Source organism: Lycorma delicatula, chromosome 5 (assembly GCF_047948215.1).
Source record: "Lycorma delicatula isolate Av1 chromosome 5, ASM4794821v1, whole genome shotgun sequence".
NCBI lineage: Eukaryota > Metazoa > Arthropoda > Insecta > Hemiptera > Fulgoridae > Lycorma > Lycorma delicatula.
The window spans coordinates 118,372,025-118,399,745 of NC_134459.1; the positions used below are offsets into that span (position 1 = coordinate 118,372,025).

At 27.5% G+C, this 27,721-nt stretch overlaps 1 protein-coding gene across 1 annotated transcript; it reads right to left on the reverse strand.

The window, feature by feature from the left end:
* Positions 1 to 1,032: 1,032 nt before the first annotated feature.
* LOC142325329 (uncharacterized) lies at positions 1,033 to 27,721 on the reverse strand. Its single transcript, XM_075366943.1, has 5 exons — positions 27,495 to 27,721; positions 17,293 to 17,475; positions 14,359 to 14,541; positions 7,640 to 7,818; positions 1,033 to 1,237 (listed from the first exon to the last, which is right to left on the reverse strand). Exons 1-5 carry the CDS (start codon positions 27,679 to 27,681, stop codon positions 1,226 to 1,228), a joined length of 744 nt encoding a protein of 247 aa, XP_075223058.1. The 5' UTR covers positions 27,682 to 27,721; the 3' UTR covers positions 1,033 to 1,225.

Sequence of the window (27,721 nt, forward strand, 5' to 3'; positions counted from 1 at the left end):
GTTGTTTTACTATATATATAGATAGATAGATAGATAATAGTACTACATAAATAAAAAACTAGTGTTAACATTCACATATTGGTTTGCAGGAGGCCAAGATTCATAATGGACTATAGCGCTGGTGAAAGAAATAGAAGAGTACTATATAATAAAATAATATATCAAAAATATATTTAATTATGTATATTTTTTTGTCCTAATTTTAAAATTATTCTTGCATTGAAAGTTGATTTTCATCTATTCAAGAAATCTAGGTGTTAAGTTTAATAATACTTTATTAAATTATATATTTTGTTTTTGAGTTTTTTATACTTGTATTGTTGTGTAGTATTTAAGAATATAGTGATTATAATGTTATATCTCCTTATGAAAAATTAAAACAAGATGTAAATTTTATAAAAATTGACTTTTTCTGAGTACATAGAAATACACTTTCAGAAGATCTTATGAAAGTATGATACAATTCCTACTGCCATTGAAGATAATACAGGCATCATAGGTACCAATAAGGTCTTCTAGAAGCATATTCAGATACTGAAAAATAAACTGCCTTTTAACATCTTTTATGAGAAAAGTTTATTCCTGTAAATTAGGTTGTATTCTCAAAAGTAGACAATATATACAATTGATTTTAGGAATTTTTAAATTTATCTCAATATTACTTATTGGATACATATTAATTTGAATAAAAAGTTAATTAAAATTCTATTTTTATTCATGATGAATCATTTTTAAATCTCTTCTTACTCCGAACATAATCATAATCTGTAGAAAATAGAGTCTAAAGCTTAAGAATTTCCCTTTTATACACAACATAATTTATGTGGTGCTCACTACCTCATTGATGACGGAAAAACGAGAAACTCTTATTTACAAAGATTTATTTTTAAAAGAAGTTTGATGAAAGAAAATAAAGGAACAATTATTTGTTAAGAGGCAAGTATTTTCAGGATAAATAATAAATTATAAAAACAAAAAATGAAAATGTATTTTATGGCATAAAAAATATTTTTACATAATTCGTATACAAAATAATTCACAACTAATTTTTATGTTAATTCTGTCTTTATGCCAATAATTTTACCTTGTAGAGTTAAATTTTAGTTCTCTATTGGTATTTCAAAAATGTTATGGTCCATAAATGATAATAGCATTTTTCATAATAATGTTCATAAAATAGTAAAAGAAGATTTTTGTAGTATAGCTGTGAAAAGGCATTTTTATATTATGGCCTTCCCTGTAACAGAAAATTTTATTCACATCATATTAAAGACTACATTTTTTCAGATAGCCATTGTCTGGAATCAATAGAGAAACAATCACTGCACTAGATTTTGGTATGCCTATCTGTCTATTTATCAAACACACATTGTGTAGTAATTTACTACACAACATTTACGTGTTCTGTAATTTTTTAATACCATTTTTAAAGTATTTACAGACATCAGACTTTATATTTAACATTAATGCTTTCATAGAAAGTAGTCTGGTTAATATGTCTGTACCTTAGTTGCTTATACACTGTATATCTGTTTCAAGCTAAAAAACATAATAAATAAGATTCCCATGGATTTCTGTATTATCCTAAGATATTACAGTATTTTCCAGTTCCAGATCATAAAACAAATTGAAATTTACCTTTATTAAATAAAATAAAAACTAAAATATAATTCAGCTTAAAAATTAACATAATTCCTTTTCTGTTAAAAATACTTAATCAAGATAACATCAGCATTATCCTCAGTCAATTTAAACACAATTCTCATAATTTCAGATCATATTTTAGTTTGAAGAATAAACTTAATTTTTGGGAATAAATAAATCTAAAGTTTTCTGCGATTTAATTCATGCATTCATCATATACAGATTCAGGATAGGCTATTTTGAATTATATACAAGGGCCTAATGTTTTAAACACAATATTATTATTTTTAAAAACTTATACTTGAAAATGATTTACAGTAAAATTAATTATCACTATTGAACCAGTTATATCTATTTAATCTGCTTGATAGTCAATCCATGCATTGAAAATAAATTTTTATACAGGTTTTTTTTTTACTTTTGGCCAGATCTCTCTTTCATGTCTATAGTAAAAGCAATTAATTGTATTCAGAATTATTTGCTGCATAAATTGTTTGGAAAGGAATCAGAAGCTACTTTGTATGTTTCCATTCACTTCCATTTATACTGAGAAAAATTTGGATGGAGAAGACATTATTATTCACCAGAGTTTGGATAGCATGAAGATGCAGTTGGAAGAGTATTTCCCAGAAGATAAAAATGATTTCTCGTAGAGATGGGTACATAATCCATTTACTGAAAACATTGTTGCAGCTGCTAACCGGTGGAGATTCATGACCAGTTCATTGATATATCTGTTATATTCTGTATCACTGAAATAATGTTACAACTGCAATTCACATCTGAATAATTAGATACATTTGGCTTGCTGTTTTTCATCTTTGGTTCCGTTAAAAATTAAAACTAAATATGTTATCTTTTATTACTTGAAAAATATCTGCTTTTGTGTGTTTCTAACGTATTTATACAGGTTTTTTTTTTACTTTTGGCCAGATCTCTCTTTCATGTCTATAGTAAAAGCAATTAATTGTATTCAGAATTATTTGCTGCATAAATTGTTTGGAAAGGAATCAGAAGCTACTTTGAAGTAAAGTTGAAAAATTCCCATAACTATAGAAAAAATGCATTACAATCAATGGGTGCTAGTTTGAAAAGTAATAGGTGGGAAATTAAAATTATGTTAATAAAATTTATAGAAACAAATTGTTCTTTATATTTAAAACATTTAAATGTTTATTAAACAATTAATCATATTAAACTGCTGAGTACAGTGAAAATCTATAAAGAATTATGTGTATTTTATTGTTTTCATATTTTTTAAACATTAATGAAAGATCAACAAACCAGCAAAATATTTTGTATAAAATATCAAAATTAAACTTTTTACAAACAAAATTAAGTAATAACCATTGTAATATTTTTTCCCAAATTTATAAAATAATTCTAATGAAGGAAATTATTTTTTCTATTCAATAAAATGGCCAAAAAAATGGAAAATTGTTCAAAAAGATTGCCCAAAAATAGAAAATTACATCTAGGAAGAAAAAAAGCTGTGCTATTTCATGGCAATTATTATTTTCAATAAAAGACCTACTAAGAGATGTAGGTATTTAACCAGTTCTTAAATGTCTGAAAATTATATTTTAAACAAACTCAAGACTCTTTTTAAGTATATAAAAATGAGAAATAACACTAAAGTTCCAACTTTGGGAACAAATTCAGAGATTGTTCTTTAAAAAACTATCCCTATCTAACTATTACATCATTTGAAATGTTTTGAATTGGCTAATAAAATGAATGTTTTTGAAACAGAATCATCAGTTGAAAATCTTAATTCTTCAGTTGGATATCAGTTGAAAATTTGAATCCATAATACTGAAGTATTCAACAAATAACAATATTGAAACCTTGTCCATCAGCATTTATAACAACTAGAAAAGTTTTAAACCCTGTTAGTCTAGATGACTTCAGCAGTATAATGTATAAAATAGTCTTGATTCAAGTTACATTGTCAAATTATATAATTAAAAGATATATGTGTACAACTGCATCACTGCAATAGATATAAATTATAGTTGGTGAAAAAAAAGAAAATTTTATATGTAATTTTACTGTTTACAGATTTTATCTTAATTGTCATCTGCTTGATAATTAAATATATTTATTATTTTATAAATTATTTATTTATTGTCACTATTTTAATTACTAAGTAAGTAAGAAATAATAAAGTATTATTAACTGCTTGCTTACAGTCTCCAATTTAGTGATTCTCAACCTTTTCAGCTCCATGATACCCAAAAATTAAAAAAAACTGTAACCACCATCCCAAATCCAGTGAAATCTAGTTAAAACTATTTAGTTGCATCAATGATGGCTATGAACATACGTGTATGAAGTGTACAAACATGAGTAATGTACAAGTTCAAACTTGATGTGTACATGTTTCTTGTAATTTGGTCTGCTTCCATAATATTTGCTGTGAGAGCATCATATTTGAACATGGATATGATATGTTTGAACACGTTGTGCTCTCAGTAATACAAAAGAGACTTACAGGATTGCAGAACATAAGTTTAGTTTTGAATGTGATGCGTGCATCTGGTACCTTTATTTAAATTTTTAAAAACGTAGTTTCATTGAAAATATTAATAATTAAGATTTCGGTTTTTTAGTGTGAAGTCAAATAGTGTAATTGTTTTTTTTTAAATTAGATTCATAAGCAAAATGTATAAATTTGTGAAAAAATAAAGTGAGCCATCTATATCCATGAACTGATTAGTAAAAAGACAAGATTGTACAATGACAATTATTTAAATTCTGGTTTTACCTCATTGATGGAAAGCCATAGTTCGTTGTTTGGTTTCAAGACCTTCTCAACGAAAGCATGAACCTATCAAAATTAATTCTTTTTTTTCTATTTAGCCTATGGAACCACTGTAAGGTATTGATGATGTGGACCACTGTAAGAGGATGATGTGTATGAATGTAAATTAAGTGTAGTCTTGTACAGTCCCAGGTCAACCGTTCCTGAGAAGTGTGATTAACTGAAACCCATCCACTAAAGAACAACAGTATCCAGGATCTAGTATTCAGATCTATATGAGAGTAACTGCCTTTACTAGGATTTGAACCTTAGAACTCTCAACTTCAAAATCAGCTGATCAATACCCATCGGATTGGTCTAGTGATGAACTCATCATCGTAAATCAGCTATTTTCAAAGTCGAGAGTTCCAAGGTTCAAATTCTAGTAAAGACAGTTACTTTTATATGGATTTGAATACTAAATCATGGATACCAATATTCTTTGGTGGTTGAGTTTCAATTAACCACACATCTCAGAAATGGTCGACCTGAGACTGTACAAGACTACACTTCACTTACATTCAAGCATATCATTCTCATGCATCCTCTCAAGTAATACCTTATGGTGGTTCCAGAGGCTTTACAGAAAAAGAGAGTATCAAAATTAATTCAGTACTTGTAAATTAAACATGCAGATCATAAAAGCAAATCCTTAGAATATTTTGAAAGAAGACAACATTCTTTGAGAAACCAAAATGATTCTATTTGTAAATCAAGCCATACTGATAAAAGTACACTTGAAGCATCTTATCTCATAGCATTAAGATATCCAAAACCCATAAAATTGTAAAAAAAACTGTCTGTTGCAATTGTTATGGCCATTGTTTTAATAGGTGTGGAAGAAGCAAAAAAACTGAAAAAAATTCTGCTTTCTAAAGAACCAGTATCAAGGTGAATCAATGACATGACTACTAATGTTTGCGATCAGATAATTCAGCAGTGATTTCAAGTGTATTTTTTAATATTCAAATTGATGAATCAACAGATGTGGCAGTTCTTATGTTTTGTGACATATAAATGTGATAGGGACATATAAATGTGATTGATGTATCAATCAAAGAAAATATGTTGTTTTGTAAATCAATACCTTGTCATGTAAACTCAATGTCTTTTTGATATTTTTTTATGAAACTACTAAAAACTATAACAGATTGGAAAAAATGTATTGCAGTCTGTAATGATGATGCAAAGAAGGTAGTAAAAGAAAAGAACAATGAATTTTTGTAAATATTAAAAGAACATTATATACCAAGAGCGGAATGGGTGAATTGTCCTTCACAGACATGCTCTTGCCACAAAAAATATGCCAGAAAATATCAAACAAACTCTTTGTGAAGCTGTAAGAATGGATAATTTTATTAAAAGTTGATCATAATAGAATAGGCTGTTTGCAAAACTATGCAATGAAGTTGGCAAAAAGAAAAATTTCTTCTTTTCCATGCAGATATCAGATGGTTATCACGAGGAAAAATGTTAAAAATTGTTAACCCAGTTATTGGAATTGCAAGATGAATTAACAATACTTTTCCAGGATAAACAAATATCATTCTCAATGTTTTTACAGAACAATGAGCTTATGTTGGTTTTGGCTTACTCAGCTGATATATTTTTGCATTTAAACGAGCTGAATGTGAATTTACAAGGATGTGATAAAAACATTTCTTTAATGACAGACAAACTTCATGCTTTCATTAACAAGCTTGATATCTGGATTAATCGCCTTCAAACAAAAAATATTATATGTTTCCATTCACTTCCATTTATACTGAGAAAAATTTGGATGGAGAAGACATTATTATTCACCAGAGTTTGGATAGCATGAAGATGCATTTGCACGAGCTAAAAATTCAGTTGGAAGAGTATTTCCCAGAAGATAAAAATGATTTCTCGTAGAGATGGGTACATAATCCATTTACTGAAAACATTGTTGCAGCTGCTAACCGGTGGAGATTCATGACCAGTTCATTGATATATCTGTTATATTCTGTATCACTGAAATAATGTTACAACTGCAATTCACATCTGAATAATTAGATACATTTGGCTTGCTGTTTTTCATCTTTGGTTCCGTTAAAAATTAAAACTAAATATGTTATCTTTTATTACTTGAAAAATATCTGCTTTTGTGTGTTTCTAACGTAGATCAATGTATGGAGATCATTTAATTGAAAACCAAACACTACCATCTCATTAAATTATTTTCTTTATATGTGTACTTATAAGTGTAAGTTAAATGTTCATAATAATTTTTTTTTCTACATAAAATGATTTCATTATTGTTTACATATCATGTTGTAGGTTAATTTCACAACCCTCCCCAGGTTGAGAAACACTGCTCTAAGCTAACAAAACACAAAATAATCATTAAGTTTTACTTGTCTTTCAATATTTATTTTGTTTTAGTAAGATAATAATTGTTTAATAATAGTTAATGCAATAACCAACAAAAGCTTTTTACATAATTAAGAGAATTTCTCTATTATATACATTATGACTGAAACTAAAGTAGGGATTAATATTTCAGTTTATTCAGTTTTATTTTACTCATGCATAAAGTATCAAAACCATCTAAAATATTTAATTAAATGTGGAAGTTACAAATATTTAAACATAAAGAAAAAAGTGAAATAAATACCATTTACTAAAGAATTACAATGTGATAGAAAATTAATTTTGCATTCCGAGATAATACAAACATAACTGACACATTATACAAGTAAACTTAGATTTGAGAAGAGTTCATTATTTAAAAAACTAGTTGTTTTGCAAAATTAAGTTCATTCATAAACACATCCTAAGAATAATTCTCATGGGTATAGTTCTAGCAAGTTTCCATAGCACTGAGTTGTATAACTACAGTGAAAGTCATCCTTGGTGAAATCTTTTTATCAAAATATTGATCTTCATTAAGATTGTGTGATAATCTTCACAATTGAAAGGCTCTCATCGGATAAAATTGCTACAGGCTTGAAAAGCTCTGTTCAAGTTTCCACTCAATCAACTTTAACCATTCTTTAAATATAATGATGTGCATGTGATTGTACAAACATTCAAGCACCCAGGGCAATATAAAGAAAAATTTTGTAACAGAAACTGCTCTAGTTGAAATAATAACCTCAACAAATACTTAAAAAAGTAAAATTAAGAAGAAAAAACAAAAAATAAATTAAATAAAGCTTCACATTTCCTTACCAATGAAGAAATCAGTGCAAGAAGAGATCTCCTTGGTGGCCTACAAATCTTTCTATTCTGTTCTTGACAGCAAAGATTTGGAAAGCAGTCTAGTGTTGTTCTGCATTCTTTTGGAAACAAATCATACAACGGTGGAGGGGGTGGAGTACATTGCATGTAAGCCATCATGCTGCGTATTGCTAGATTAATGCATAAAAAAGTAATAGAAATAAAGAAGTACATAAATATAAAATATGTAATCAAATAATTATGTTGTAATGTATAAAAAAATTAGATTTAATAGATAAAATTTAAAACATGAATAAATCTTAAGCCGTTATGCCAAAAAAAGATTTAATGAAATATAAATCACAGAATACCCAACAGTTTTTAAGTTTTACTTGATGATAAATATTTTTAAAACATTATTTTTTAATTATAAATTTGAACAAAATTCATTTCAATAAATTTTTATGGCAAAGTGAGATTAAAAGCGCTATGATGTGAATTTTGAAAAAATTAGTTTTGATTTCTCATTTAAAATTAATATTTTTGTGCAATTTTCATTAGCTACCATTACGGAAAAAGTATTCTTGACAATTGATGTAATAATTACCAAATTCTCCTGTCCAATTTACATCTGATTAGGTCAGCTGGAGTAAACAGCAGACTTTTTGAAAATAGTTACTGGCTCACACAATATCATTCATTGTTATGTTTTAGTTGGTGTAGTACATATAGTAAAATCTGAATAATGGTTATGGTTACAATATAATGATTACATTCTTAAACAACCATATTTTGTTGAACAGAGTTATTTTATGAAAGACAAATGCATATTTTCCCTGTAATTAATAGTTTATTTTTCCATATCTTTGTTGCTTCTATATTTTGAAGTACTGAAATGATCTAAAAATAGACTTTAAAATACTTTAATTTGTTATGTAAGCCTTTTCTTTTCAAACAATTTAGAATTTTTAATCTTCACTCAGTAAAAATAGCACCTAATACAGTCTAGCTAATCTATCTAATAGAATCTTAGTCTTCATAATTTTTAACAAATTGCATCTACACTGTGTTTGCTACTATACCTGGCAAATAATACTGATAAATTATTTTGGAAAATATTAAAATCTTGTTACCTTCTGCAGTTGAGCCAGGAATGTTATAGGCTGAGTGTAAGAAAGCCTTATACCTTGCCCTTTTCTTGTTTGCATGCATAAGTGATGTGACTGATTAATATTAATAAATGTTTATCTATATATATTGCATATACATATGCAATATATCAAAAAAAGATTTCTCTCTATATATTCTAGATAATTAGATTAAATTTTAAGAGAAGTAGGAGACCCAGCTTTATCCAATAAGTATCTCAGACATATATTTGGATTTTTTTTTTAATTACTTGATATGAAATAAACCATAAAGTCTCTGAAAAGAATCCATTCTGCATGCAGAATTGCTTCCTAATTGAACATGTCTTAGATCCCCAATAAATAACTAATTTTATGAAAATGATAGTATAATTGTAACCACAGAGCCAGGGCACTAATTGAAATAGTTTCCATAACATTCATTCAATGAAGACGCAATGAAGGATAAAAAGGAAGAAAGCAGAGTAGTAGGAGATAAACTCATAAGGGAACTACTGATAACTAAGATAAATTATTTTCTGGCTTAGAACGAATTTACTATTTATACCCCTCCTCCAACAATATATAACTTTACATTTTATAGTGTGCATAATTAATGTATATCATGGTATGTATAAAAAATAGAAATTTATAGGCATAGTGTGTGAAATAATACACAATAGTATTATTATTAATCTTTTATATTACTGAGCTTAGGCTTCCACTTTTATGTTCTTGACAAATATAGCTAGAATAATTATTTTAAATGGGAAAGTAAGGTGATCATGTCAAAAATGTGAATCAGGTTTTTTGAAAATTTTGAGATATTAGGGACCAACTAATTCAGCTAGACTAATAAAACATATATATATATATATATATATATATATGATATATAGAAATAATATATATAAAACAATACACATTTTACTTAAAAATATTACCTTTATTAATCTCCTGGGTTAACCAATCAACTATACAAACTTATAAATTAAATACACTACTACATTTCACTTAGAATTCTCTAAGCTTCCTCAGGTGGCAACACACATTCATACACATATAAAAAATTTTGTTGTAATAGATCCCCCTACTCATACCTGACTCATCTTATTTTTAGATAATTATCTCTTTATATAACCTGATTGCTATTTCCTGGGTACTGAAACTTTTACAATGCTCATATTTTTCTCAAAAGTTACAAACATTAAACATTATTTTCTTTAAAACTAAATTTACAATATAAATATGATTTTTTAAATTAGATTAACAAATATGTTGCTTAATCCGGCTATGTCCATTCTATTATTGACAGCGTTTGTATTTTTCTTGATATATGTCATTTCTGGAGCAGTCCTTTTATATGTATTTTGTTCTTTGACTAATATTTTGGTGCTGTTGAAATTGAAAGAATGTTCATGTTCTATTGTACGTTTTATGAGCACTGTCACTTCCTCTTTTCTATATTTATGGGTTTGTATTCTTCTTTTAAGGTATTGAGATGTTTGTCAAATGTACAATGCATTACAATCTTTACACGTAATGCTGTATACGACGCTGGCTTGTTGATTTTTTTCTATTGGCGATTTTCATTTAGAAAACATGATTCAGAACTCCATCTAGTGTTTTTATTTTTGATACTCAATTGTTACATTATTTTAACTTTTAAATTTTCTATTAGATGTTTCAATTGTTACAGTAATTATACTTTATCTTCTCTAGAATATCTTGATCAAGAGAGTGGATGTGGTGGTTGCAGTAGGCAGGAAGAAAAGAAAATGGACATTACACTAATTAGCTTACTTTAATTTGAATGAGAAGGATCCATTATATAATCTCAACTGTAATGTACCTCATCACTAATTGATGAGAGTACCTCATTCCTATCAATACAAGTGTATCTTCAACAGTACTTCTGTATTAAATGAAGTAGTCCTCTTTATTTATTATAATTTTTATATTTATTATTCTGTTTATGATGTTAATATTAATTAATAAATGGAGGATGAACAATGTTGAAAAACTTTACATTCTTTTATGTGAAAATTATTTTATGCATTCAAATAATTAGTTTTAATAATTTCAGACAAAGTAAGATAATTTATGTAAAACTCAATAATTACATTCAGTATTTATACATATCAACTGCATATATTTACGATAAAATTGTAAAATTATCATTACCAACAGATGTTAAAAGGGAATGTTATAAACTCACACATCACCTTTGTGAAAAAAAATTTAACCTAAAAAAAAATTAAATGTTTTTGACTCACTTTCTAAATACCATTAATCTTCAGTTGGTGAGGTGATGTTTCACCAACACATACAGTGAAGTGACGTCATCTTGACATCCCTTAATTTTTTGTTACTTTTTACATAATTTTCAAGCAAATTTTTAATTATCATTATTGTTAAGTGAATAAAGGTTTTAAAACACCTTTAACACTTTAAACCACTTTTTAATACAGCAAAACACTGTAAAATAGGAAATAGGAAAATAGTTTATTCCATACTCCAATTTCACTTTCGTTTAGAATATTACGCCAGTTACCAATTTGTAATATATTATGTACCACAACTCAAAACTTTCTTCTCGGTTCTATTTTAGACCACCTAAAATTGGATTTACTCAGATAAATGCTTTCATCTACTTCCCCATGTTTATCAATCCCTTCATTTTCACCACCTCCTGAAACTTCGACCTCAGAATCAGTATCATGTTCACTGACAGTACAGTCATTCTGATCAACAGCCTGTTCCTCATTTCCTACAGCAACCAGCTCTCAATTTGCATCTGCAGCCTATTATTGATTACCATTTGCACCTTGTTCCCTGTTTTGACCCATAATTGGTCCATCAATATCAAAATCCTCGCTTTCCCATCCATCCAGTTCATGAAGAACTGCTTCTTCTAAATTCTGATCATTCACATACATTTTTACACTGAAAAAATGAATACAATTTTCTAATAAAATTGAAACAACTATATGCAAAGAAATGTATATCTGCATTATTTTATCATTTTAAAAAAGGAAACTGTACTTACATAAATAGTGAGCACACGTCAGTTTGACGTCAGACACTTTATTGAGAAAAAACAGACACTATAAAAACTCTTAGTGCATGGCAATCTAACTAACTAAAAAAGAACCAGCTACTGCACCTCACTAGTTGAAAGTTAAATATGTTTCAGAACTAGAATTCTGTTCTTCCTCAGTGGTTTGCCACATGACACTGTTGCAAGTGGTGTTGATAACTAAGATCATAAGTCCATGATAAATACCAGATATTAATGGCGTATAATTAATTAAATTCTATCTCAGCTGTCAACCATGCTGAAGAACTCAATCCAAAAGTTAAATTAAATTTATAAACAGCAAAATTTGAAAAAAAAAAAACAGTTTATTAAACATACAAATATAATATTTTTCCACACATCAAATGGTTTTCTAATGACTTCAAGATGAACAACATCAATAGCAGCTCCACCTACCACATTACTTAGTAAAGAAATGAATAAAAAAGATAATTAATTTTTTATAAATAATATTTTTTAGAAAAAAATCTTCTAGAAGCATATTTCCATAGAGTAGTTTTTAAAATTTTATAAAATAAAAATAGCTTGTATTCTCACCTTGAAAAAGTACAGTATTAGTGTACAGAAATTCTGTAGTACATTATAATACATTTTATTATGCTATCCAAAAGATTTTGACATATAATTCTTTAATGTTTTTTCACAAGTTTACCTTTTTGAGTTGAGTATTCTTTATGCTTGGCAAAATTAATGATGTAAGTAGTAGTGACATTCAAAAAATTATCTAAGTAAAAAAAAATTAATTTTTCTTCATTTATAACTAAGTTATTACAAACATTTACTAGACTATTACAAAAATATATATACAAAAGATAAATTATAACAAGTAATAACAATATAATAATATCTACAATCCCTGTAAACAAAATATTACTGTAAATTATCTAAATGCCTACTCTTTCATTGTCAACAATATTAAGCTAAAATGCATCCAATAATCATTTACTTCAGAGCCTCCCATTGTTCTTCAAGAACCCAGTGACATAAGAAAAGATAATCAACTTTCTTTAACTGATGATTCTTTATACAAATTTAATTGTTAAAAGGAATTTTATAGAATTTTTTATTACATTCATCTTATTTTTGTTTGTAGAGCCAAACATTTACAAGAATTTTTCAAATAATTTTATTTTGTAGTTTTTAAAACCTTATTTCAAAGTTATTCAATTACAAAGAAAAAGCTGTAAAGAAATTTAAAGTAAGGAAATAGCATGACAAACTTAATTCCAGAACTTAAACTGATGAAGTACACTGACACTGATTAAAATCTGCTAAATCTAGTAATACTAAATTACTTAATTGTTTATTATTAGAAAGCAAAGCAATTATTATGATTTTATTAGTTTAAAAATATGTAGTAAATTATAGAGTAGAAATGAAACATGTTATTTTATATAACAGGTAAGCATGGATGATGTGAGCAAGAAGTGCAGCATTTGAAAAGACTGAGTAGGTAGCGGAAGTAATAATTTGTTCAAAAAAAGATAAAAAGGAAATATTTGGCTCACAAAGAAACTGCATGAAAGAAAAATAGAATTTATTAAACTTATTATAGTAATATTTTAGAAATTTAACAAAGGAAGTAATTACATAATGATGAACACAAAATAATGGCCTCATAGAAATACTAAATTTACAATAATATTCATCAAATAAGGATATTTAGCTACAAAACAATACAAATCACAGCAAATGTCTAAATTACTAAACTAAATTTTTTAAGAAGAAATATATCAACATTTATCGTGTCAACAAAATAAATGACATTTATCACATATTAGTTTATATAAAGAATACCATATCAACCCAATATTGAGGGAGTATGAATTATAAAATAAAAATATTATAATATTCAAACAAAAGATCTCCCATCAAATATTTCAGTCTTGCGCAAGACTGAAAATATTTGTCAGCCAACATTGAAAATTATTAAATACAAGAAGCAAACATGGACATAAATCTCTTTAAGGAGCAGAGATGTTCCATAAATAAGAACATTAAAAATAAGAAGTAAAGGCACTTGCTGTAATCTTTAAAAATTTGAGTTGTTGCATCAGCTGTTGTTTATGCAAACAAATATTTATTTTATATAGACATTAAAGAGATCAACAAAGAGGCAGAAATGTCCAATCTTACAAGCATTCAGGATAGCCGATAGATAATATATAATAATTCCAAATTAATAACTTTTACTAACAAATACAGAGGTTTAAATCAAGCCAGCTGAAGCATATGTAAAAAACTAGCCAGGAACTAGCTAGTTTTACACCTGAGGCAAACAACTAAAAACTATGAGTTCTTATGTAAGTACTTATGAGTTGGAAAATAACTACAGGAAAAGAACATGGTGAAAAGACTTGAAAGAAAGGAGAAAGAGATAATATAATAAAAAAAGGAATGAATAAAAACTGTGAATTCACAAAGGAAAACAAAATGTAGACATGAAACATTGTGTATAATAAACCCATTGACAAACTCTAATGGCAGTAGATGTATAAACTTACGAGCAACTATCCTTTGAGCTGGAAGTCTTTGCCAAGGAGGTTGCGGAGTTCGACAATAACTTGAATTACCATCTGGACAGCATATTCGTGGCCAACAATCAGCATCAGTTGCACACTTTCTGACTGCAAATGGCTCTGGTATTGGCTCGCCCGGACACTCCCTCGGGATTACACCCAGTAATGCTTCAATCAACCAACATTTCTGTCAGAATTTATGGCTGAAACATTATAAGTGTTCGGCAAAACAACTATAACATCAAATATTATTAATATATTTTCTGTTACCATTTTAATGCCACACGAATGTATATCTTTAATTGAACAAACATAAAAATAATTTTAAAATATTATTTTATTTCTTCAAAGATAATGAAACTTTTAATTTTAGACATAACTGTTTTCTTTTTAAAGTTTTGCCTTTGAATTAACTCTTATAATTTTTATTTTTATTTATAGAAACTTTTCCCCACTTATGAAACATAGTAGTGTTTTTCTTTATATTTAATGATTATCAATTATTATATTTAACATAAATCTAACAATCGTCATTTATGGAATAGTAGTTTCCTGACGTTAATAAAAGAGAAAGGATAAAAATAACAAATTTGTATAAAGGTGAAACTGAAACAGTTACACAGAGATAACCATTCAACAAAGTATTTAAAAAGCACTGCTTTACTTTGTTATGTAAGGTCATTACCTGCTTTCTTGCAACTGATAATTTTATTGAAACTGTTACACTTCATTTTGTGATATACTGTATATGATAATTTACTTGGATTTTGTTACTTAATCAAATATCAGGAATTAAATTTCATGCACAGTTTCTGTACTATGCTACTGTTTCATGACTTTGTTACCTTTAAATGTATGTAATATTTATATTTATCATGTAATATATTTAAATCAAACACTCTGTATAAGAAGTCACCATGATTTTCAAATAGGAGATTATAGAACTACAACATGGATGTCTCAAAGTAGTTTTACTTCAATGTTTTAGTTTCAACCCTGAATTATTTTAATGGTTTTCCTACAACCAATCATGAAACTTCAACGGTACAACATTGCTGAAGGCTCAAGGCAGTTTTTCTTTGACACTGCAGTTGCTATCCCCGTTTTGAAGTTAGGGTTTTTGTAGATTATCATTCCACAACTATTTCAGTAATACTGTTGCGTTTATTTTGACCTTTATCTTCAATAAATATACAGAAAATTACAAAATACATTACTTCTAACAATAGTCTGAATCTACTGGGTCTTTATGTAGGAAGAGATTGGAATTTTAATAATCTTGATCCAATATACTTGTACTTTGTTAAGAAATTTTCAGGAATAAGGCAGAACATAATATAATAAAAACCTAATAATCCGGACTTGATAGATCTGCTGTTGGTCCTGTAAAAGTACAGATTAACCAGAATTTACTTTTAATGATTTAATTTTTACTTACATTGCAAAATTAAAAATTAAAAAGTTTTTCAATTAATTTTTTTTTTCAATTTTTTTCCTTTATTTAACTATTTAAGAAAATTGTAAGTGTACCTACTTGTTTATTCTCTCTATAAATTAATCTGAACCAAATTCAACAGTAGAATATTTATGTTCAAAAAGTTAAAAAACAATTTTTAAAAACTTACTTAAACAATGGTATGCATAAGAATGGCAAAAATAAAATTAAACTGTGTACAAAGCATTCACATGGGAGTTGTTATCTTTATATTTCTGTTTGTAATTAAAAATTTTAACAAATTTTTCTCAAACATGATGTTAGAAATGTCATACAAGATCTCGGTCAGTAAATCATAAAACAAAACCTACATTCTGCAAAGTAATTCTCATTCATTTTACGTCTAGGAATTGCTAAAGAGATAGTATTCTTAATAAAAAATATTATTATTTATCCTGCAACTTCAAAGAAATTTAAAATGAACATAAAGTTAATCAATTTATGAAAGTAAAATGAAATGATATTTGGATGTGATGAAAAATTTTATTTTTTTAATAGAAGCTATCAAATTGTTAAGCTAGTAAATTGCAGATGGTATCATTAGTTTTATTTACTCAGACTGAACTAACAGTAACTAGCTTAATTTACAGGTCTGCTGTACTCAGATTTTGTTACCCAGTCACTCAGGTATAATAACAAAGATTTTCACACTTTGTAATGCACATTGCATATTACTGAATACACTTTTAACAATTCACTAAAAGAACAAGTAAATGCATACTTGCATAATTTTTTCTTTGTACTTGAATAAGTATTAAATTGTGATGTTAATGACATATTATGATATAACAGAGTTCCTTATCATAGTCACCCAGATGACAAAACTTTAGGTTATGTTACTAAAAAGTCTTATTAGAAATAAGGACTCAACCTGGATATCTGGATACTAGAATCACAGAATTGTAGTACTAGTAGAACGCATTGTTTCAAATTCGCATAAAACATAGACCACACCTCCTGAAATTTTTTTAAATTATCACATAGTTTTGGCCATAGAAATGTAACAGTCTGTAGAAGCTGCTATAGTCTACATGGTAAAGGCACAGTTTATACATTTTCTTCAAAAAATAATTAATTAGAAAACTTATTTTACATTGTCATTCAGCTGTTACATTCTTTTTTTATTACTAAACCACTATCACAACCTTTTGTAAGTTTTACCAATGTACAAGTACATTTTTATTTGTTTTTCAAAAAATCAAAATTTTGATATACTAATGCAGTACTTGTACAACATAACGAGTCCTACTGCTATCTTTCCATCTGCATAATGTTAAAGAGGAAAAGTCTGAACTGTAGGAAGTAATGTTTTGCATTCAAAGTCAAAAATATTGTAAATATACGTAATTTCTGTACTTTATTAAACTTACTAAGGATATATATACTAATTTAAGTTTATTAATACAAGTGTATATTGTACTTACGCTGATGTGTTGATGGATATATTTTTGATGGTGGTTTTACACAAACTTTTCTATTCTTTACCTCACAACAATACTGGCTAAAACTCTGACAGTCAGAATGTGATCTACACAAAATTCCATCAGCCTCTCTCTCTCTGTAATGATGTTCATTAACATCATTACAGGGATCATTATCCACTCCAACTGAAACATTAATTCATTTGCTAAAGACATGACTTGAAATTCAGTTTCAAATACAAGGTGTGAAGTTGAACATAAAAAAGTATACTCTGAATTTCTGGCACCATATTATTATTAATTCTAATTCCTCCTGACCCTCAATCCAGGGATGTAAGAAGCTACACATGCACTCTCTAAATGAACAAGAAAGTCAGCTGCCTGTCGAGCTTGATTCAACAAAACTGCATTACACAGCTGTAGACTTCTGTAATACCATTTTGTAAAAAATCACAGATTAAGAAATTACCTAATTATCCACCTTGATTCAGAAATGAAGTAAATAATTAGCAATTGCTTACTCAAAATCAATTACAAAAAGTAAGTATCAATATTAGGCACAATATTTATTTACATATTATTTAGCTATATTAATAGAACATTGAAAGCACTTTTAAAATTCACTTAATTATTTCTATGTTAATCAGATAGCTACATTTCAATTATTTCACCTATACTGAATTTTTAGATCTTTTGAACAAATTTGAAATGAAATATAGAGTTAAAAATTTAATATCTGTTTTAGGATATGGCTTTCTTTTTACTGGGATCTCAGAAGGTAGTTCTATCTCTCCTTGAAAATTCACACCTTTGCCTGGAATCTAATCTGATAGCTACAGATGTAGTGCAATATAAATGTAAATGTACCAGTAACCATGTTTACTGGTACATTTATTATTACTGTTTATATTTTTACAATTAATTTTTTTTTTTTAATTTTTACATATATTTACATAAAAATGGTAGGTCACTTATGCCTATCGTTGTTGCCCCTTTGCTGCACAGGGACAGGGACAAGTTATGAATTTAAGTCAAACAGAACATATTTTCCTGACTAGGTGACAAGAAAATATCCTGCCAACTTTTTGGCAGGGCTCTGTAGAATTACATTACCAACCCCAATTGAACACTATATAGTTCAAGAAACAAAATAAAAAATATAAATTTTAAGTAAAATGTTGAAATAGATAATATGGAAAAATACTTATTTTTTAATAAACAATACAAGCAAAAAAAATATGAAGCCAAACTGAGCTTTAAAAAAAAACTGAGCATATTTCATTTCTACACACAAATTTATTTACATTGTTGTTTATTATTATGAACAGCTACAAGATTGCCATTTCATCTCATCCTTTGAAGCAATACCTAATGGTGGCTATAAAAAAAAAAAAACTGGACAGCTGCTTTAACAAGTAAATTTATTTGGAAATATCTTTTTTTAATTTAATTCCCAGGACATGGAAATACGTAAAAACATTAAATATTATGAAGAAAAAGATAACAGATTTTAAGCAACTGAATTTCTAAACAATGCAAAAGAAGAAGGTTTGATTTAGGTCACTATACTTTTAAATGGTTGAACCATTCAGAGATTAATTATTAATCAAGATTTATACAGTTTACCGACAGGTAGTATATATTATTTGTTTAACTTTTCTTTCCTTTTATTTTCTCAAAACTATCAAAATATTAATCTCATAAAAATCATATTTTTTAATAGGAAAATTATTTTCTTTTTACAAAATGGTAATAATTTAAAGCACTTATTATAACATGATAATGTAACAAAAAAGTTAACAAAAAACACATAGCTATTATTATTATTAATGTTATAGATAAACTCTAATTAAAATAAAATCTTTTCAAATTATTTTTGTCTAATTAAAATAAAAGCAGTGATAACTTCTATAACAGTACAGGTTGTGTAACCTTGAATGAGTGGATTTTATATAATACTGACATTGCTCTGTAATAATACCTAGAGGTCAAAGCGCTTTCACTTCCAGATTAACTGTTATACAGGAAACTAATAATAACAGTACAATGAAAACAAACTAACTACACATGTCTAACAGATAAATGATGTACTAAATGATATAAAGTTAAATTAATACTGCATTCTTAAACTAAACCATTCTAATTTAACAAATTAAAAATTTTAGTGGTAATTTATAAGGTTTTGTTCTCATTTCTTAGATTCCTTTCTCACATAGTTAATACTGGAAGATATAATCCGATAAGTTGTTTTCACTCATTTTTTCTTGTAATAATTGATTTAATATGATTAATCTATATGTATAAAAATTAATGTTTGTTTGTCCCGTATGCGTTCCTACACATCCATATGTTTGCGATGGAATTTGTGGATGGCGATGAAAGTTGTGCGCACGCCTGCGAAGATTTCTGGACCCGCTAGGTGGCGCTAGGATTAAGATATTTAGAAAAATTGAATTTATGGAACGATTTGGTTCATATTGAGAATATATATTAGTTACGTGAAAAGAAAAATTTTTGCAAAAACTATATCCGCTAGATAGCGCCGGTGTCGAGATATTTACGAAACAAACAAATTTACAGACTTTCTTCTTTATATATATATATATATATGTAAGATAGAAGATTACCCGTGCGGACAAGATACATATTAGAAAATTTTACATTTTTTAAATTCGTTCGGAAGATCTTGCAAGCAAAAAAGTACCTAAGCAAAAAGAAAAAACCTAAAGATTTCGCAGCCAAAGTCAAAAGTATCTAAGCTCTGATACTTTTTCTTAAGTGGGACCCTTGATACTGCTATGGAATATGCTCTTTCTAACTGTGTAATTATTTCTTTCTCCGTTGATCACAAAAGTTTTAATTAAATAAATTACAAGCCTGTTTCCATGGCCAAATGGATATTTACTCCGTGTAAAATACGAAATTCAGTAACTTGTATCCCACGAATGAAAAAGTATAGAAATAAGAATATTTCGCTATTTTAAACCTATTTTTTTATTATATTTACTTCACATTTCATCCTACAGGCTACGCCACTTTGAAGTTCATAGGACATTGCTAAAACCATGCAATACAATCGGCAGCTGCTATGGTATATTGCAATCTTTAATTTCTGTTTTCCAAAAACTTTAATTTCTCTGTTCTGTTAAAACTAAAAAAAAAATAAATTTAGCTATAATTGTGATAATTACATGAATTTTTTTTTTACATTATACAAAAAATTTTTGTCTAGATGCATGTGTATGCATGTGATAATTCTCTTTATAGATATGAGAGGGGTTGAAATTAAGATAGGGATGTTTTTTTTGTTTAAAAAATTTGTAACAAAAATTCTACAAGATGTATTTTTTTGTGTATACACAAGGCACTAGACGATTATTTTCTCTTTATTTTAACTTGCTATTACTAATTCTAAAGAAAAAAACTTTTTGTGTAGTCTCCCCCAAAAAAGTGCATTAAAAAGTGTATTAGTGTATAAAGTGTAAAAAATAAATAAAAAACTTGCATTTGGTAGCATATTTAAGGTAATAAGATTTTATTAAAAGTTTATGAGTTGTGTGCACACCCATTTCTGAAGTAGTTTGGATCCGCTAGATGGCACTGGGGTCGAGGTATTTCAAAAACTTGTATTTATGGTCTGATTTAGCTCATTATTTGTCTAAAATAACAAAGTATTGGTTGACACCAATACATATGGTTACATGTGATTAATCGTATGTACCCATATACCGAGGGTGAGCCACAATGGGATGTGCTAGTAATTAACAAATTAGAATATTATTACTACTGAATACTACACAAAAATATAACATTAAATTTTTGCTTTGAGATTGCATACAGTGCCTCATAAAAATAAGCCATCAAGCCCAGTTTGGTAGTTGATGCTGCCCAATCTTAAATTACTCATTTTTTAGACATTATGTTAACTATCTAGACTCCAGTGATTAATGTATACCTATAAAGTCGCAAATTAACCCCATTTAAATGGTTTGAACCATTGAGAAAGTAGATTAGTTACTAATAAAAATCTTATGTAGTCTATATATATATATATATATATATATATATATATATATATATATATATGAGAGAGAGAGAGAGAGTAGATATACTATATATCAACATGTGATTTTTCTTTCCTAAAATAACATTTTCTTTCCTTATAACTTCTAAAAGTTACCTTACCCATCATATGAGAATTGTTAAAATACTGATAAATTTTAACTGTGATTATTTTTCTTTATATGTAAAATTGTTCATAAATAAAATAAATATATAGTGATGTAAAAGATTTTTTTAATTTTTTTTATGTATTAAGTTATTAATCCGAATTAAAATCTACTGAAGAATTAGTATTCTACTTGAATCGGATAGTTCTGATACAAGTAATGTTTTAAAAATATCTAATGAAATTAACAAAAAGGATAGCTGTTAACATTCAAGAGAATAAAACAAACATGTAATGTAATGCAATTTAGGAGTAGAGAGTTCATTACTAAATACCTCTTGAATTAATTAAATTTTAATGTATTAAAGATTAAAAAAATAATTATAATTATAATTATCTTATATTATTATCAAAAAATTTTCAAAAGGTATAGTATAGCAGATTAGAATCTCATTTGAATGAAAACAATACACACATACATGTGTATTAACAAGAGCATAACTATCTGAGTTCAGACAAGAGAAACCTGATGTGCAAAAGTAGTAACTTATAAAATAATAAGTATGCAATAAATAAATAAACATACCACATATAAAGCATATTTGTATATATGCAAATATCCATCTTAGTCCTAATATAAATACAATTATTACATTGACAACATAGTTTAATCTTATCTTAAGACTCACATACATGGCTAGTTTAATATAAAAACCTAAAATACAACAAATTTTCCTCTGTAAAAAACTGAAAAGGTAATTAAAAACCTTTTAATGCAAATATCCATCTTGGTCCTAATATAAATACAATTATTACATTGACAACATAGTTTAATCTTATCTTAAGACTCACATACATGGCTCACTTTTTAATTGATGAACTCCATAAAAAAAATAAGTATAAAGAAATTAATTGTAATATATAAAATATATTTTATTATTACCACAAAGTTCAAAACCATTTTTACAAAAAAAATAAAAATTAGCTACTATCAATGATTAAATAGTTAAATAATACTTCCTGAGGATGATTCAATTCATAGATCCAGTACAATCTCGACTTGAAAAACACTAAGACAGAATGCAGATGAATCAGTGAAATAAACGAGGATCTGAAGAAGAAATTGTCCTTCCACCAGAAGACACAACAAAAATGATAAAATTAAACAAAAAATTAAAGCCAAAAACACTCACTTCACAGTTAAAAGAAAGAAACTTGCAACATGAACATTATCAACATCAGAAAGGAAACGGAGATTGGAACATATGAAAAAGTACTGGGAGGACCACAAGGCCTGAACAGTCCCTTCAAAGAGACTTGGACAATGGACTGACTAAAGTGATCTTATGCGATTATAAAAGATGAAGAAAAAAACTGTTGAAAATGTACTCCTGTTTTGTCAAACCTATATTCAACCATAAGATAAACTTGGCGTCAAGTTTTAAATCACTTAGCACAAAAAGTGATCTTTTCAATTTCTGTTTTACTTATTTAAATCCACTTATTTATACAAAAACATTTCCTTATTTTAGTTTGACATTTTTAAATTAAAAATATTTTGATTACTTATTAACACAACATTTTTAGATTAAATTGTTTGCTATGATTTAACTGCAAAAATATTTTCTAATTCTTCCAGTGCCATTTGATATTTTTTTTTAACCTCAGGGACCACCAAGGTATTGCTTCAGAGAATGAGATGAATGACAAGTAGCATATGAAAATGCCATGCCTGACCGGGATTCAAACCCGTTACCTCAGGATGAAAGGACAAGCGTTACCTCTCACGCCACAGGCCGGTGCCATTTGATACTGTTGTTTTCATACATCACTAATAAACAGATATTATATTATAATATGTTTATTAATGTGACATATCTGACCTCACTCAAATAGTATAATATTGATGATTATTGATTATAGAACATCAAACAATTATTTTTAAAATAATGAACTTTAATTCTACTGAAGTTTTAGGGGGTGCTAATTAGTTTTAAAAGATCCTTTGAAAAAAGGAAAAATAAAATAATTTTAAAAGCAAATAGTATAATATTTATTAATCTCAAAGTACTATCACATTTCATCATACTGTTCAAAGAATAGCATGATGTAACTGTTGTTGATGTGTTGTATCGGTGACATAATGTAAAATATCATTTAACTTAAAATTTTCTTGTTATATATTACTAGCCATTAAAATATAAGATTAATAAATTTTATCCATAAAAAACTATGAAGATCTTAAAAACATCTGATCTGTAACTCGGTAATGTGAGCTACAAATATAAGAAAATATGTATACATTAATAACCAATGAGAAATATATCCTATCTTCCAGATAAAAAGTTACAGAAGTCCTTCTGACTAAAAAAAATATAATATGATAACTAAAAAACTGAAATATCACATGAATTAATCATTAAATAATTAATTAGAATGGTCAATTATATAGAAAAATAATAATAAATTAATTTATACACAGCAATAATTTCACTTTTGAAAACATATTTTACTAATAAGATTGTTCAATATAATTGTTAATGTAATAACAACTTTCACATTATATTATTAAGTTTAGCTTAGTATAAAAGAGGGGTGATAATAATTAATGAAAACAGCTGTACAATTTTTAACTACCAACATCTCGATGAAAGTGTGATGGAGCAATATCTTGTTGGAAATTGAAGCCTGCAGGAATCTGAAGTAATAGCAAAGTTTTCAAGCATGTCGAGAGATGCATGTGTTGCCACAGTTCTAATCAGATTGATTTTCGGTATGTCCCTTTCATTTTTGATTAATGGGGTTTTTGAAAATCAGGGTTTTCAGTACCCAAATTTGACAATTGTGTCTGTTAACTTTCCCAATGTATGAAAGGTTGCCTGATCACTAAATAACAATTTAAGATAATTAGGATTGTTTTCGACATGGTAAAATAACTCTGCAGCAACCTGAGGTATCATAGGTGGCAACCATTTGGTTTAATGTGATGAAGGACTTGTAACTTTTACACTCGCAAATGGAGCCGCTTATGAACAATGAAATTTGCAGTTCATAATTAGCCCACCTAATAGACTTTTCAGGACTGGCAGTGAATGATCCACAGTCTCGTCAGTTACTGAAACTTTTAGATGATTTCCACAGTTTGTCAAAGCAAGCTTCCAGTCTCTCTTAAAGCTGTATCCCACTGAAGAACTGTCGAAACTGTCGAAACTGAAGAACTGTAGAAAAATCGATATTCCATCCAGTTTGTACACACCGTTGAACAGTCCTAATTGATTGAAACTTCGCTAACCAAAGCACACATTGAACCTTCTGTTGTGGGGTTCAACATCTCGACTAACTACTACTGACTACAATTGCATAACGTGTCGGCTAACCTGTGCATGAGTATTCCGCTGACCTTGAGTGTATACAGAATAAATCTTGGCGATATTTCCTGTTGATTGAGCCTATGTCTAAGAGATTATGACGATAGGTTTTCTAAATACAGGCCGTTACTTTTGAATACCTTTAGCCCAGACACTCTACATAAAAATACTATACACTACAACCAATCTCCATGACATAAATTCTTTTGGAAAATTCTGGGTTTGAATCCCGATCAGGCTTGTTACAAGTTAATACATCTATTATCATCCGTAAATGTATGCATACATGTACTTGTATTTACTTAAAGAATATTTAAGTACTAAATACATATTTTTACTGAATTGTTTTACAGCATTGCAGTACAGTTTATAAACATTCTATTTATTTTAAATAATCTCTTCTCTATCATAATTCATTTCACTGTGTAATTTCCTTTCTCTTCATTCCTTCGACACGAAATCCAGTTAATGAACATAATAATAACCCGACCCCACATTTATCTTAAATATTTTTTACTGTTCAATAAGCAATTTTACTTTCTCAATAAATAACAGGATGGATATAAAGGGCTCACGTAAAACGAAATGTGGTTTTGACAAATACTCAATATTTTGTAGAAATACAAAATACCTCAATCTATTGTTAATTAGGACAATTGGTTCTACCTAAAAAAAGGGTAAAATTTCATAAATATAAATATGAGTATTATTTATTTATTTATTTATTATTATTAATAACTTAGTAAATTATTCAAATTAGAATAAAAATCTATAGATTGTAAGCCTTTCTATAGATTTGTAAGTGTAAGTGATTTCTATAGATTGTAAGTGTAAGAAGATCACCAAGTAATTGATTTTCATCATATCTTCCTTCGGAAATTAAACATAGTCAGTAATACCTAAAATTCTGTAATTGTTTATAAGCTATAAACTACCATAACAAGTAGCCTCCCCAAGTACAAATTTTTATGTATGAAAAATCTATGGCTAAAAAAATATTTAATAATTAATTAATAATTAAAAATATTTTAATTTATTTTTTACATAAATTAATATAGTAACCACATATTATTTTCATCATCTTTAATATTACACACATATATTAAAGACTACGTGCAAGAAGTGTATTTATTTATCGGATTATAATAAAATTTAAGCACCGCCATACAAGAAAATAACATTATAAAAGAGGTGATAACTATTCCTAGCTACTTATTGGAAATACTTTTATTAATCCATAATTTAGCTGAGACAAAATACAGAAAAAATACAACAATTTAAAAAAAATAAACAACCAATCTACAGAAGTTAGAAGGGTTTATAAATTTGATTTAATTTACAGATAAATATATTTTTATGAATATTTACGTATTATTAGGTATTTCTTTTAATTTATTTGGAAAAATATTAAATACACTCCACGCAAGTTCAATTTTTATCATGTATAATTTTATACATCATGCTTCATTAAAATATATTTAAAGCATGTTCAAGCTCATAATACTGAAAACAGAAATGTATTATTTATACAACACGTCAATATATGTTAAACATACGTAAATGAATAAATGTTTTATTCATATCTGTAAACATTATTATTCAGTACATAAATCACGTTCGAAATGAATAGGTATATGTCTTTTTAGATAAAAAAAGAAAAACAGCTGCATCTAACTGGAAAGATCAAGGGAAATCACAGGAAAACGTTGATCAGATCAGCGTCAAAAAGTACAAAATTAATAATAAGAAATTATTGTTTCAAAATTAAAAAAATATTTAATTAAAATTATCTCAATAAGTTGAAAATAGTTACAATTTGCCTATCTCCGTGGCCGAGTGGTAGCGTCTCGACCTTTCATTCAGAGATCCCGAGTTCGAATCCTGGTCGGGCATGGCATTTTTCACACGCTACAAGATTCTATTTCCATACACCACGCACAAGCTTCAAGCTTATGTGTAGATATCATCAAGCAAAAAAAGAATTATAACAAAAACAAAACGAACAAATAGAAGTTTGGATAATCAAATTATATGCACAATAATTCTGTATAATAATATACTATAAATAATACAAACTTGCAAAAAGTAAACAAATTTCTGTCTATATGCACTTCTGTGGGCGTTCATCTGGTACTTACGTATTAACGCCACCGCAGCTACAGCTTCATTTAAAAATAAAGAAGTGAATCGGATTTCGGTGGAAAATGGGCCGATATAGAGTTTAACATAGATTCAAAACAGTCTCTTTATTAATTTTAATAAATGGTTATTTATATATTATTTTATAAATATAATTTAACCAAACTAAACCTACGCTCGCTAACATTGACTAATTAACAGGAGTGTTTTGATTATTTAAATAATAAATAATTGCAATAATTACTGAATTTATTAAATAAATACTCAAAAAATTACGGTTTAAGTAGTCAAGGTTAGCGAGCGTAGGTTTGGTTAAATTATATTTATAAAATAAATAAATATAAATTACCATTTATTATAATTATTAAAGAGACTGTTCATTTTCCACCGAATCCGATTGACTACTTTGTTTTTAAATAAAGCTGTAGCTGCGGTGGCGTTAATACGTAAGTACCGTTCATTTTACATAGAAAACACCAATTAAAACTCTTAACATCTAAATTCTATAAAATCCTTTTTAAAAATCTTACCTAAGTTTGATTCAGTTGTTGGATTGTCTGTAGTGACGGTAAAAGAAGTAGTATCATTTGTAACAAGAGTACTAGTAGTAGTTTTACAACTAATTAACGGCACATTTAATAAAAAAAGTTTTAACAGTAAAAATAAAGATAAAAAACAATAATGTAAACAGTAATGGAGCTCTTTTCTGTTGTACATCTTAACGCTCCAACGACCGCACTCCGACTGACTAAATGAT